The 15,282-nt window shown below is 41.4% G+C and overlaps 1 protein-coding gene across 5 annotated transcripts in view; it reads right to left on the bottom strand.

Moving 5' to 3' along the window:
• Positions 1 to 15,282, bottom strand: part of AMN1 (antagonist of mitotic exit network 1 homolog) — an 87,749-nt gene that overhangs the window by 62,128 nt on the left and 10,339 nt on the right. For 3 of the 5 annotated variants that reach the window (XM_004383618.2, XM_023738089.1, XM_023738088.1), the window contains exon 1: positions 13,487 to 13,916. The exons of 1 other annotated variant lie outside the window; for it this stretch is intronic. In XM_004383618.2, the coding sequence (XP_004383675.1) occupies positions 13,487 to 13,524 (38 nt within the window). In that variant the 5' untranslated portion in view covers positions 13,525 to 13,916. Of the gene's footprint in view, positions 1 to 13,486; positions 13,917 to 15,282 lie in introns of those variants that run through there. One more of the 5 variants, XM_023738090.1, reaches the window with a different exon arrangement.

The raw sequence follows: 15,282 nt of genomic DNA on the forward strand, positions 1-15,282 counted from the left end.
CCTTCAATTTCGCTGATCCTATGTTCCATCTTTTCAAACCTGCTCCTCAGCCCTTCTATGACACTGTCCATTTCTGAAATCCTGATGTTTATCTTTTGGATTTCTAATGTCATTTTTGTATGATTTCTAATTGTGATTTTATTTCGGCATTTTGTTCCTGTATTATTTTTCTGAATTCTTCCATTTTTTTGGTCTGTATTTTTCATGAATTTGTCTCTTTTCCATGAATTTGTCTATTTTTTTTTTCATTTTTGTCTGCTTTTGCTTCACCTCTTGGATAGCTCTGAATCTTAGAGATTTGAATTCCCTATCAGGTAGTTCTAGTGCCTTTTCTTTACTGGAAAGTCATGTGGTGTTTGATGTTTGATGCCTTCTGGAACCATCCTGTCCTGTTTTGGGGTATGTTTTGATATTGTCTGCTGTCTTCGGGACATTCAGTAGATATTTTCCTCGTTTATTGATTGTATATTTGTTTGTTTTGTCCTGCTTTTTTGTTTTATTTGGTTAGGTCTGAGCAGGCGGGCTGTGCATTCTTTGTTGTTTGCTTGTCTGTGGGCCTGATACTTTTCACCTCCTTATCTAATGGGCAGGGTCAGTTGCTCAGCTATGGTGCAGCAGGGCAGGTCCAGCTGAAGGGGATTTGCTGGGATGGGTTGTTTGTGGCACATACTAGGGCCACAGGGCAGTCTGGGAATCAGTGCAGGGCAGGTTCCAGTAAGCCGTGCCTGTGCTGCTAGGGGTTGTGATGTTCAGCGCACGGTGCAGGTAGGCAGGAAGGAGGGAGGAGACTGTGATGTGTGGAGCTAAGATGGGTATGGGAAAGAGGAGAGACAGGAGAGAGAAACAGGACCCAAAAACAAGCAAATAAAAAAAGAGCGCGGTTGTTCTGTCTCCTGCTGGGACCTCCGTGAAACTATTTTCCTGTACTCCCTGTTTGCTGATCTCTGACAGAAGTCCAAGATGGCGAATCTGTGCTGCATTAGGTGATAGGGGACCTCTGCACGTATCTCTCCTCACTCTCTGTTCTCTGTCAGTTTCTTATTCCATTCAGTGCTTGGCTGAGTTCTTTCTCTCTTCATTTGATGCTTAGGGTTCCAGGATTGACGTTTGTCTCTGTCTCTGTTTGACTTAGTTTTTTGGGTCTTTGCTGTGGAGGGACGCATGGTGCCACTGTCTATAGTGCCATGTTGCCATACTTACTTAATTTTAATGAAGTCTAATGTGCCAATTTTTTTCCAGTCTGGAAATCTCTGCCTTTTGATTGTATTAGTTACTTATTTGAACATTTTATTGTGCTTTAGGTGAAGTTTTACGAGCAAATTCGTTTCCCATTCAATAATTTATATATAAATTTTTCCGTGACATCGGTTGCAATCCCCGCAACGTGTCAGCACTCTCCCCATTACCACCCTGAGTTCCCCATTTCCATTTGTCTGTTTTTTCTGCCCCTTCCTGCCTTCTCATCTTTGTTTTGGGCAGATTTTGCCCTTTTGGTCTCATATAGATTATTATTCCAAGAAGCACTTTCCTCCCAGGTGTTATTGTTTATTTTAAAGGCCTACTATTTTGCATGGAGCCCTGGTGGCACAGTGGTTAACGGCTTGGCTGCTAACCCAAAGATCAGCAGTTCGAATCCACCAGCCACTCCTTGGAAACACTATAGGACAGTTCTACTCTGTCCTATAGGGTCGCTGTGAATCTGAATCAACTCAAGGGCAATGAGTTTGGTTTTTTGGTTTTGTCTATTATTTGGGTGAAAGGTGATTTCCAGGGGTGGCTTCTGTTCCAAGTTAGAAGGGTGCTAAGGGCCATAATTTTGGGGGTTCCTCCAGTCTCTACTGGACCATTAAATCTTGTCTTTTTTTATGAACTTGAGTTTTGTTCTACATTTTTTTCCCACCCTAACCGGGACCTTCTATTGTGATCCTGATTAGAATAGTCAGTAGCGGCAGCTGGGCACCATTTAGTTCTTCTTGTCTCAGGCTTGTAGATGCCATGGTTCCTGTGGTTCATTAGTCCTTTGGACTAATTGCTTCCTTGAATCTTTAGTTTTCTTCACTCTCCCTTGCTCTGGATGGAAAGGACCAATAGTTTTATCTTAGATGGCTGTGCACAAGCTTTTAAGACCCCAGACGCTATTCACCAAAGTAGGATGTAGAATATTGTCTTTATGAACTATGTTATGTCAGTTGACCTGGATGTCGCCCGAGACTATGGTTCTTAGCCTTGGATGACTGGATTATTTATTCCATTCACATTTAATTTTACTACTCTTACAGATAGATTTATATCTGCCATTTTATTTTTTGTTTTCTATGTCGTATGTCTTTTTGGTAACTCTATTCCTCCTTTGGAGCCCTGGTGGTGTGGTGGTTAACAGCTCGGCTGCTAACTGAAAGGTCAGCAGTTCGAATCTACCAGCTCCTCCTTGGAAACACTATGGGGCAGTTCTACTCTGTCCTACAGGGTTGTCGTTATGAGTCAGAATCAACGGCAATGGGATTCCTCCTTTACTGCTTTCTTTTACATTAACTGAGTTTTTACTGATGTCACATCTTAATTCCTTTAATGATATTGTCACTATATATTTTGGATTGCCTTAATGGTTGCTCTAGGGCTTACTATATACATCTTTTTTTTTCCAATTGTGGTAAATATATATGTAACAAATTGTTTGCCATTCCAACATTCTTCACAGGTACAATTCAGTGATATTAGTTATGCTTATCATGTTATTAAAGCATTACCATTATCTGTTTCCAATTTTCCCATCACCGTTAAGAGCTCAGTGTCTCCTAAGCAGTAAGTCTCTGTCATGGATTGAACTGTGTCCCCCAAAAATATCTGTCAACTTGCCTGGGTCATGATTCCCAGTATTGTATGATTGTGTACCATTTTTTAATCTGATGTGATTTCCTTATGTGTTGCAAACTCTATCACTATGATGTAATATGATGGATTAGCGGCAGTTATATTGACGAGATCTACAAGATTAGATAGTGTCTTAAGCCAATCTCTTTTGAGATATAAAAGAGAGAAGCGAGCAGAGACACATGGGAACCTAGTACCACCAAGAAAGCAGTGCTGGGAGCACAGCACGTCCTTTGTACCTGAGGTTCCTGTGCTGAGATGCTCCCAGACCCAGGGAAGACTGATGCACCACAAGGACCTTTTTCCAGAGCTGACACAGACAGAAAGCCTTCCCCTGGAGCTGATGCCTTCAATTTGGACTTGTAGCCTACTAGACTGTTAAAAACCGTCCACTTGTGGTATTTCTGTTATAGCAGCACTGGATGACTAAGACAGTCTCCCTGTCCCACCTTCCTCCCACCCCACCATTTACATCTTACTTTATTAGAATCTACTTCAAATTTATATTAACTTAATTCCAGTGAGTTATAGAAATGTTACTCCTATATAGCTTGTAAAAGCAGCGTTGGGGTAGCATCTGACCTCCATCTTCAAAACGGGGAAATGGGGATCAACAGTCCAAAGCTGATTCCTATGAGGTGGAGGTCAGACATGCCTCCTCGCCCCACCATCTTTACCATTCTAACATCAACCATCCCTCCCACAGCACTCTCTACTTACGTGCTGGGTTTGATAATTCATTGCAATGGCCACACAGAACTCACAGACAATACTCATGATTATGGGGTTTATTAGGGAAGTAATAGGTTATAGTTCAGGTCCAGGAACGCTCAGGATACAATTCTTCCATCAGGATAGCCTCTTCCCAGCTGTGCTCGCAGGCAGGCCTCTCTCTAGCTCTCTGCCTCTGCCCTGCTCAAGCAAGCATCTCAAAGCTCTTTTAGCTTTACTGATAAGTGCCTGGAGGCATCCCACTCCACCAGGAAGCCTCCTGCCCAAAGGGACTCAGCTTTTTTGCTCCATAGGCCAGGAAACCCACCACATTGTCTCATGCTGGTCTCTCCTGCAAGTCTCTCTCCAGCAGCCATTTCTCTGCCACTGCTTTTCGCCATCTTCAGTGTTAACAGCTCTCTCTCTCTCTCTCTCTCTCTCTCGGTCTCCTGGTTCCAGGAGAGTCTCAGTGCAGGGATCCTGGGTCCAAAGTACATGTTCCACTCTTGGCTTTCCTTCCGTGGTTGTGGTGGGATCCTCTCCTTCCTGCCTCTGGGATGGCTCATTCTAAGCCCAGCAGGATGGCAAAACTGACCAATCCCCTTGGTGGGCCAAGATTACCTTATTTGCACAGTCTCACCCAATCACTTGGGTGGGAGTTATAAGATCATGGTGAGAAAGGCCACACGAAAGTGATCCATCACACTGCATAGCTCCTTTTGGTGCCCCCCTCCCTTTTTTAAAAATGATTGTACTTATTTGGAAAAAAAATGTTTACTTTGGACTGGAGAAAATTTACCCCCCCCCCCCCATAACTTTTAGTTGGGTGGGTAATAAAAGAAAATTTGCTCTCTCTTTACATTATTTTGTTAATACATATTTTGTTTCAATAGGATAGCATCCATTAAGTCTGCAGGAGTCCTTCTGGGTATTTCTGAATTGTGTTGTGTACACGTGTGTATGAGAGCTCAAACAGCTTGTCTTTTTATAGTATTTGGTTGTTTTTTGCTTTTATTGTTAGACAAAATATTAGTAATGTATCCTTTCTGTATTCCCTGCCATCAAATCTATTAAGATCCAAAATCTTCATCAAACATCTAGTTTTAAAACTTGGGAGAAGATGGTAGAAGAAGAAAAAGTTTTTGCACAAATCATCCACTCCATACATGTGGGGCCTGTGCTGTAACTTTTCCCCTATAACACTAAATTTTCACTCCCAGTAGCTGACCTTTAAATTATCTCTGTATTAGAGGCTCAAACCACGGAAAGGAGGTACATACATTTACCCTTTTCCTAAGATAGTCCCCTTTTTCAAATTTTAGTTGTCACCTAATAAAATTTCATTCTGTTCCCTATGTCCTTTTCAAATCTTGACAAATAAAGCCCTAAAACTATTACCCTGAGATAATCTTTAAAACTTAAATCAAAAACATCCCCTGAAGTCTTCTTAAAATCAAACAATGGTTTAGCTTAACTAGTAAAAAATGTCTGCTTTGTGCATTATGCTCTTTTAAGAACTATCTATATGGGATCAAAGTGACATCAACTCAAAAGATTAGAAAGGAACCTTAAGGGGCAGTGAGTTAATGTTAAAAGGGGAGGAACAACTCAGAAAAGGAGGGTGAGAACGGTTGCATAACTCGAAGAATGTAATCAATGTCACTGAATTGTACTCATAGAAACGGATGAATTGGTGTACGTTTTGCTGTGTATATTCTCAACAACAAAATAAAAAAAAATTCTTGACAAATAGGAAAGACCTCTTATTAGAGCTATCTGTGTTTCTCAGATCTGTTGTATGTGCTGTGTGGGCTTCCACAAAGCATGGACTAGAGGGTGTGAGCAGACAGGAGAATTCAGTGAGACTCTAAGGCACTTTCCTCTGCATCCATTGGCAGTTTGTACCCCCGGCTCTCTCTAGGGCAGATGACCCAGTGAATCCTGGCTCCTTGTTCAGACAGCTTGTCAGAGAGGAGGAAGACACATTCATGCCTTCATTACTGAAAACTGGTCGGCTCTCGAATATGACTAAATTTGTGTGGAAACATACCCATCTTTGTCTAAATAAATATTGCACTATTTCTTCTAAAGATGCCTCTGTTCATTTCTTTCTAAGCCACACCAATTTTTCCAGTTTCAAGAATGGAATGGGGCTCCTTAGTTACTGTTAGGGGTTACTTTAAGTGTAAAGTTAATCCTTATCCAATAGTTTCACAGTACTTGTTACTTTAGACATCAGTTCAGGTAGCTTACACTTTATCAGCATCCATCAGTGCTTCAATTCTTGACACAACAGGGTGGTGCTATCAATGAGATCATGTAAGCTGCTAAAATAACAAGTTTGTAAAACAAAGTTGTTATGTATTTCCAGTTTTTCGGGAACCGTCCAATGTTTTCTAAGTCTGAAAAGCAGACTGCGGAGGGATAATGATACACAAGTTCTTTGGGTATACAATAGTCTGAAAGACATTCCGCTTGGAAATACAAATATATATAACAAAGAGAAGAGGGTGCTTCTCTTACACAGTCTGAACTGGATCTGAATGTTCTGTTACCAAGGAAAGAATACTTTCAACAGGACAGCTATATACTAACAGGGAGTATGGCAATTAATTTCAGTGCAAGACTGAATCAAGCTTTCTATATTTTGTAAAAAAAATTATCCTTTTTCAGGGAAACTAGATACTCTTTACTGTTGTTGTTTTTGTTGTTAGGTGCCGTCAAGTTGATTTTGACTCATAGTGAGCCCATGTGGCAGAGTACAGCTGCCCCACAGGGTTTTCTTGGCTGTAATCTTTATGGAAACAGATAGCCAGGTTTTTTCCAGTAGAGCTGCTGAGTGGGTTCAAATTACCAACCTGTCTGTTAGCAGCAGAGCAATTAACCTTTTGTGCCACTAGGGCTCCTGTACACTTTACTAGTTTATTGAATTAAAAAATTAAAGATCTTGCATTTTAAAAGGTCTTTTTACAAAGGACTTCTAAGTGGCAGATTTTCAAATAAATCTGTATTGGACATACTATGAATTCAACACACAGATGAGATTTTCTTATACCATTACCTTGACATGGGTTTGATACCCACCCTCAAAAGAATCCTATAAAAAATTGCTTGAAAGCCCCTTTGAGATTGCAATAGTGCAGCAAAACCACAAGCAAACAATTGCCTGTAACCTGTTACTCAAATATAGATTGAGAAGCCAATAGGAATTTTTTGTACAATTTTTAAAAACAAATAGTAAGTTGAAATATCAAACCTGCACAGCACTGTACCTTCATAGAAGGTAAGAACCTACCAGTGCATCATGTTAGAGGCTGTCGTCGGCGCTGTAGGCTATGAAAGTGGGCCTCCTTCAAGGTCTAGTTGATGTGCAACTAAAGGCCTTGGCAGAGTACAGACTGCCTGAAGGCAGACCAACAGCTGTTGAGACTGGAGCCTGCCATGATCTGGTTTAAGTTGCTTTCTGGCCCACTTGCTCTGTCTGGGCTGTTGATGCTGCTCCTGCTCCCACTACTATCGCTGCTTGAAGACTCTGTGTCCCAGGAAACTTTTTTAAAAATGATATTTTATTTTGTTTTTGGTGAAAGTTTACATAGCAAGCTAGGTTCCCGTTTGACAATTTTCACACAGATTGTTCAATGACATTAGTTACAATTTTCACAATGTGTCAACATTCTTTTTGTGTTCTGGTTGTTCCATTTCTAGTACTCTAGTTTCCCTGCCCCCTTATCTTCTCATCTTTGCTTTAGAGTAAACGTTGACCTTTTGGTCTCATACAGATGGTTTTTTAGTAGAGCATTGTTCTCAAGGATAATAGCCTTTATCCTGTATGCCACTCTGCTATTTTGCTAAAAGGTGATCTCAGGGTATAATTTTGGTTCAAGGTTTAAAGAGTATCTCAGGGCAATAGTCTCAGGGAGCCCTCTGGTCTGAACTGGTCCAGTCAGTTTGGACTTTTTTTAAGAATTTGAGTTTTGTTCTATATTTTTCTCCCATTCTCCTTGGGACCATCTATTGTGACCCCGATCAGAACGGTCAGCAGTGGTAGCTGGGTACCATCTAGTTTTTCTAATCTCAGGGTAGATGAGGTTGTCGCTCGTGTAGGCTATCAGCCTTGCAGACTTATTTCTACTCTGAGACTTTGGTTACCTTCTTACTCCTTTGCTCCTGATGAGTAGAGGCCGCTCACAAACTTTTAAGATCCCAGATGCTACTCACTTCACCGGGGTGCAGAACATGAACTTTGTGAACTGTATTATGCCAACTGACTGAGTAGTCCTATGAGACTATGGACCTAAGCTTTCAGACCTAGAAAACCAAACTCGGAAGGTATTTGGTTATGTCTGAGGAGTATCTGTAGTTGTTTCTTCAATGAATATATATGCCTCCTGTCCCAGAAATCTTGAAAAACAGAGATTCTACTATTCATTTTGGTCTAGGGAGGAGGGGGGACATTGTTGTCCTCTTTATTGCCATTATTTCTCCTTTTCCTAGGACAGAGGCTGTCACTCATGGCAGCTGGTAGAGGGAGCACTGAGGGCACCACTCCCTTATTGGTACCTTTTTGATATTCTTATTTCATTTATTTATGTTACAAGTACAATTGTCACGTTCAGAGAGTCTGGATGGTGTAGAGAGTTCCCAGCAGCAACCTTTTTGTTAGCAGCTGAGTTCTTAACCACTGAACCACCAATCCTAGATTAAGGGTCAGCAAACTATGACCCGTGGCCAAATCTGGACAGCTGCATGTTTTTGTAAATAAAGTTTTATTGGAACACAGCTATGCCCATATCTTTATGTACTATCTATGGCTGCTTTTGCCCTAAAATGGCAGAGCTGAGTGATTGTGACAGAGATTGTGTGGCCCACAAAGTGAAAATATTTACTATCTGGCCCTTCACAAAAGTTTGTCAACCCTTATCTTAGATAATGAATATAATGACCACTTGGATGAGTACATTGCTCACCAAGTCCTCCTACAGTGGCCCATGATAGTCAAGGTGGAAAATATGATGCTTCTCTAAAAACTGTGTTAAAATGCCCTTGTTTCTCTTGCACTTGACCCCTGTGAATAGGGGATGACTGGAGAAAATGTGAAATGATAGGTACTAGTATGGGGCATAAGGAACCCTAGTGGCATAGTGGTTAAGTGCTCACCTGCTAACTGAAAGGTTGGCAGTTTCAACCCACCAGCTCCTCCACAGAAGAAAGATGTGGCAATCTACTTCCATAAAGATTACAGCCTTGGAAACTCTATGGGGCAGTTCTACTCTGGCCTCCAGGGTCGCTATGAGTCGGAATTGACTCGATGTCAATGGGTCAGTATGGGACATACCAATAATGTGATCATGAGGGATAGCAAGAACCCCAGAACTTGGGGAGAGGACATCTGGGGGTGGGAGGGCAATTAACGCTCCCTTTGTCCTCCCTTCGTCCAGAACTGTAGCTTAGCAAAACAATCATAATGGTCCACCTGAGGCAAGCAGTAGCTGCAGCTGGACATCAGACCCACTGTTGAGTTTGTCATCCCTATCCGTGTGCTATGAAAATAGAAAAACTCATATGCATACGACTGGCCTTGAATTATTCTGCTATGCCTGACACCATCAACAGCAGTTCCTGAACATGGACCTTATTTCATTCATGTATAAACTCATGGACCAGTACAATGGTGTCTCAATCTGACATACAAATTTATGTTTCTCCTGATACCCAAGTGATCTTGGATTATTCTATGTACGGCAATTAAGGCTGCAACACTCAGTGACACTGCTCATGTGGCTTAACCAAAACAATGTAATGGTGATCTAAATCAAGTTTAACAATAAATTCCAAAACTGGAGTGATCTGTGCCCCTTTAGATTATATGCTTGTATGTAGAGAAGAATAAGCCATAGAATATTTCTCAATTGGGAATGGGGGTTGCTTTTTGTCCCGTCTACTGTCCCTGTAATTATTGGCAATGACACCTTTTATTTATTTCCTTTAATCTCCATATTCCACTCCCAAATCCCTCCTATTCCCATAGGCAACCATTCTAATGGGTTAATGATATCTATAGGTGTACATGGTCTTGTAAAATGTGTACGATAGTTTTGTATGCATATTTTTAATTCAATTAAATAGTACTATGTGTCAAAAGCATACTTTTCAAAATATTAAAATAAAATAATACTGCTTTAAAACATAGTGAGCATATGTCAAAGTTTTAACTCATTAATAAGACAACTAGTAAGATGACAAAGCTGGTTCAAAAGAGGATATGAGACAGTTATGTATAATCAGTGAAAGATTTAAAAAAATGCTGGAGTAATATTACTAAATTAGATACAAAACTGATTGAAAGAGCAGTCCTTACAGGACAGAAAAATCATTTATGTTGTTATGGGACAAAATCATTTATTCAGTTTTCTACAAATTAGTATTTCACTTTAGAGAGGTGCAAAATATCTGTGTTGTAATCAATAGTAAATAATACACTAAAGTTACACGCCCCTAGACCCTTACATGGAGAGGCAATACCCTAATAAGAATGAGGGTCATCTGATCATCTTTTTGCTTCACTTCTAAATTTTGGATAATTTTTCTTTTTTAATTTCATTTTGCTGTTGTTGAAAATACACATAGCAAAACATATATCAACTGTTTCTACATGTAGAATTCAGTGACATTGATTATACTCTTCAAGTTGTGCAACCATTTTCACCCTCCTTTTCTGAGTTGTTCATCCCCCATTAACATAAACCCACTGCCCCCTAGGGTTCCTATCTAATCTTTTGTGTTGCTGTTGTCACTTTGATCCTGTATAGATAGTTCTTAAAAGAGCATGATGCTCAAGGCAGACCTTTTTTACTAGCTAAGCTATTGTTTGGTTTTAAGAAGACTTCAGGGGACATTTTTGGTTTAAGTTTTAAAGATTACCTCAGGGCAATAGTTTCAGAGTTCATCCAGCCCTCTTGGCTCCAGAAAGTCTAGAGTCCATGAGACTTTGAAATTCTGTTCTACATTTCCCCCCTTTTGATCAGGATTCCTTGGATAATGTTTCTTAACTTGAGTTATTCTGTTTCCTCTTTTTTCACTAAGCACTATATTTTTAACTTGCAGCCATGTGAATATGTGTACCTACTGTTTACTTTTCTAACAGCTATATAATACTCTAGGGTACCTCTCTCAGTGATGGACACTCCAACTCCCTGACATCAGAAATAATTCTGCAATGAACATCTTCACACGTCTCCTAGTTTGTACTCTTTACTACTTTCCAAGATTTTGCAACAGTTTTCTTAAGTGTTTCCCCATTCCCAACTTCTCTGTAACCCCAGCACATTTCCAAAACCTTTGATAGCTCCCTACACTAAATTAAAACACACTGTCTTCATTTTGGACCCCAAAGCTCTCTGCAATATGGCTCTACTCCATATTATCTGGCTTTATGTCTCACTACTCCACTATTCATACTGTATGCTCCAGTCAAATCGGAATACTATTTTCTGGCTTTCTCAGGTATTTCTAACTTTCCTGCCTGTCAATCCACTGCACTCATTATTCCACACCTCCACTTCCCCCTCTCCCCTTTTTGGATGCATTTCCTCCCATTAGCAACTGTCTGATTCTACCAATCTTCAAATATAACCCCCTTCAAAAAGCCTTCCCGTAGTCTTATATGTTCTTTTTCTTATCAGAAGTTTCAAAGCATTTTGTTCATCCCTCTTCAGTGGTATTATTTACCTATACCTATAGTTATTTATATACTTGTCTTATACTAGTCCTGTAAGACTGCATCTCCTTTATGCAGCTTTCTATATCCTGCAACCTTCAGCACAGTGTTGCATATGCCACATGCGCTCTTTAAACACTTGCTAAACTGTTTAACAATGGATACTGAGCAAATCCTATAAGTAAAGATGCAAAGAGACAAAAGACTTGGTTCTGGCTACAGGAGTTCAGAGGATCATTTGCACGGAAATCTCAGGGAGGCTTCAGGAAAGAAAAAGGAATTAAGCTGAGCTTTAGAATAAAGGTTAGAATTTAGGCAACATATTCTTTGTTATACTGCTGTCCATCTTAAAAAGCAAACTAAACCCATTACAGTTGAGTTGATTCTGACTCATATAGGGCGTACAGCAACTCTATAGGGCAGAGGAGAACTGTCCCATAGGCTTCCAACGAGCGGCTAGTGGATTCAAACTGCCAACTTTTGGTTAGCCGCCGTAGCTCCTAACCACTGCGCCACCAGGGCTCCCTGTCCATGGTAGGCATTCAATAATATTGATAACGATTGACATAAATGAACACTTATTATGTGCCAAAGCATTGTTCTATGACATTTTCATGTAATGGCTTCTAATCTTCACAATGGCTCAGTAAAGGAGGTAATATTATCGTTGACCCCATTTACAGATGAGAAGACTGAAACCCAGACAGGTTATATCATTTGCTCAAGGTTATATAACTAAAAAATGTTAGATGTATAAACAGAACTCAAGTAGTCTGTCTTCCTAGCTTGAGCTCTTTAACAATTACTCTAAACTGCCTTTACTGACAGAAATAAAATCTCATTTGGATCAGGTGTAAAATTTATGACCAGAGCTAAAGCAAGATCTTTTTCTCAGGACATTACAAAAGGCTCAGTCCACACAAAGGAGAACCAACAGATTTCCCCTTTACTAAAACTGACTGTGGACTGAGGGCCAGAAATTTATGAGATATAATGTAAAGGTCAAATCCCCACTGTTTGAGAAAGCCTTCAGTAGATTAAGGTTATCACTTTCTTTAAACTCTTTATTTTCCACATGGTAAAATTACTGGAAGCAGCCCTTATGGCACAGTGGTTTATGTAAAGTTTGGTGGTTCGAATCCACCAGCCCCTCCACAGGAGAAAGATGTAGCAATCTGCTTCCATAAAGATTACAACCTTGCAAACCCTATGGGGCCGTTCTACTCCATGCTATAGGGTTGCTATGAGTCGGAATAGACTCGACCACAACGGGTTTTATTGTTATTATTATTTATTTCACACTGGAAATTGTGCTGGAAGTTGCCGTTACAACGCCAATCTCTTCTTTCCAGAAACGTTCAGTCCAGTAACATTATCATATACCTATTGCTGTCGAGTTGACTCTAACTCATAGTGACCCTATAGGACAGAGTAGAACTGCCCTATAGGGTTTCCAAGGAGTGGCTGGTGGATTCGAACTGCTAGCCTTTTGGTTAGCAGTCAAACGCTTAACCACTGTGCCACACTTAAATGGGGTTTATTACTTGCCAAGGCACCCTTTTAAGGGCTTTATGTGTTAAATTCTTTCTCACTACAACTTCATGAGATAGGTACTATTATTATTCTAATTTTATAGATAAAGGACTCAGGCACTGAGAAATAACTTATGATCACACAGCTGGTGAATGGCAGGGCTGGGAGCTGAGCCAAGCAATCTCAATCAAGAATCCATATTTTTAACCACTGTACTAGATACTGCCTCAAAGAATGACTATCCCAGTTACCATAATAATAAAGACCGGGGTGGAATTTTGCTGAAGGCTTTTGAGAGCCCCATCTAGTGTTTCCTTTTGTTCTACCGAGGCTTTCAACTCCCGTCAGAAACAGGCCACTGCCAGGACACTAGCAGGGCTACGAGCTGTCAGGTCTGACAGGAGTTCCGACACCCATCTGGTAGCGTCCAGGGCACAGGACGAAGGCGTCAAGCCTGTCCAGCAGGCCACTTTGCTCAACGGTTCTCAGTTGGGAGACGACAAACCAGGAACCCAGGAACAGAAACACCAGCACATCTTCATTAGAGGCCGGGAGGTGGGAAGAGGGCGGGGAGGGAAAGGAGCGCAGGGCCGGGTTCGGCGAGGGAGGTGCCGAGGCGGTGCGAAGGGGAGGCGGGGACAAGGGTGGACTCACAGATCCAGGAGCTGACTGACCCGCCGCGGGCGAGGCATCGCGGCCACCCTCTGGAGCCTCTTCCGCGGTCCCGGGGCCTCCAGAACCGAGCCAGGGACCGTCCGCTAACTCCCTCCCCCGCGCCACACGTAGACACTCGTGACGTCACACGGATTCTTCCGGTGACGGGGGCGCAGCCACGCTCAGGACCGCCAAGGGAAAAAAGAGCGCCCCCGGAGGGGCGGAGCCACTGAGGGATACGCGGATGATAAAGTGTAGAGAACCCCTAAACTCGGGTGAAGTCTGACAGGAGTTGTAGTCCTTACTTGGCGGGCGTCGGCCCTCCGCTCAGCCCCAGGCGGTTTCATTCGAGCTCTCGGCGGTTCAGTCCCGGACGCCGCGAGCTGCGAACTCCCTGTGCTGTGGGGAGTGCTGAGAGGTCGCTGCTTTTACCAACGGGATGTGTTTGATGCTGGGTCATGCAACTGGTGATGTACACCCAAGACTTCTTTGGATGCGCACTCCATTAACTTCAAACAACGCGTTTTAAAGAATCCGAGAGTGACCGCCGCTTACTGAGCGCTTTCTCCGAAGTAGTCCCTGGGCTACGTACTTTCCATTCTTTATTTCAATAACTAACCATATTCACTATGGTCCTATGAAGTCGGTATTATTTATCCTTGTTTTACAGATGAGGATGCTGCAAACCAACAAATAAGCTTAACAGGGTTTTTATCATAGAAGGAGGCTTATATTCAAATCGGAAAAGGTTCTGAGGAGGGGACGCCTTTCCCAGGTGCAACTATCTCCTTGTTATGCTGCAGAGTAGTTGCTACGTTTTGGTGCTGTCGAAAAGTAAATTAACTCAAACTGGATTATGAGCGGGTAGGGTTTACTGAAGAACTGTTGACGAACAGAGAGTCTCCTATCCGAAGAGATGAACTCACCAAATTACAATTTTAGTTGGTTTATATACACAAAATAAACAGAAGGTTTCCAAAGGGGAAGTTACAGTGATTGACATTTACTCAGTTGGCAGATAGTAGACTATCTAAAAATGAGGTTTCGGTTCAGGTTCACACTCTGGCAACTACCAACAATCTATAGGTTAGTTTAAATTTAATCATTTGTGTTATGTGTTTTCTAGCTTGGTTATTTTAAAAAGTGCTTTGCTGACTTTTCCCAGAACCGTTCTTACTGTCTGTCATGGAATGAGTTGTGCCCGCCAAAAATATCTGTCGACTTGCCTGGGTCATGATTCCCACTATTGTATAACTGTGTACCATTTTTTAATCTGATGTGATTTACCTATGTGTTGTAAATTCAATCACTATGATCTAATAAGATGGATTAGCGGCAGTTATACTGATGAGGTCTACAAAATTAGATAGTGTCTTAAGCCAATCTCTTTTGAGATATAAAAGAGAGAAGTGAGCAGAGACACATAGGAACCTCATACCCCCAAGAAAGCAGTTCTGGGAGCAGAGCACGTCTTTGGACCTGAGGTTACTGTGCTGAGATGCTTCCAGACCAAAGGAAGACTGATGCATCACAAGGAACTTCCTCCAGAGCCGAGAGAGAAAGAAAGCTTCTCCTGGAGCTGATGCCCTGAATTTGAACTTGTAGCCTACCAGACTGTGAGAAAATAATTTTTTTTTTTTTGTTAAAGCCATCCACTTATGGTATTTCTGTTACAGCAGCACTAGATGACTAAGACACCAGGGTTCCCTTAGTTTTTGATAAAAAGAATGAGATAATCAAGATACACCAGACTAAGCTGTGGTAACAAACAATCTTAAAAACTTCGTGGTTTAACC

The sequence above is a fragment of the Trichechus manatus genome, unplaced genomic scaffold, assembly GCF_000243295.1.
Source record: "Trichechus manatus latirostris isolate Lorelei unplaced genomic scaffold, TriManLat1.0 scaffold00112, whole genome shotgun sequence".
In the NCBI taxonomy this organism is placed as follows: domain Eukaryota; kingdom Metazoa; phylum Chordata; class Mammalia; order Sirenia; family Trichechidae; genus Trichechus; species Trichechus manatus.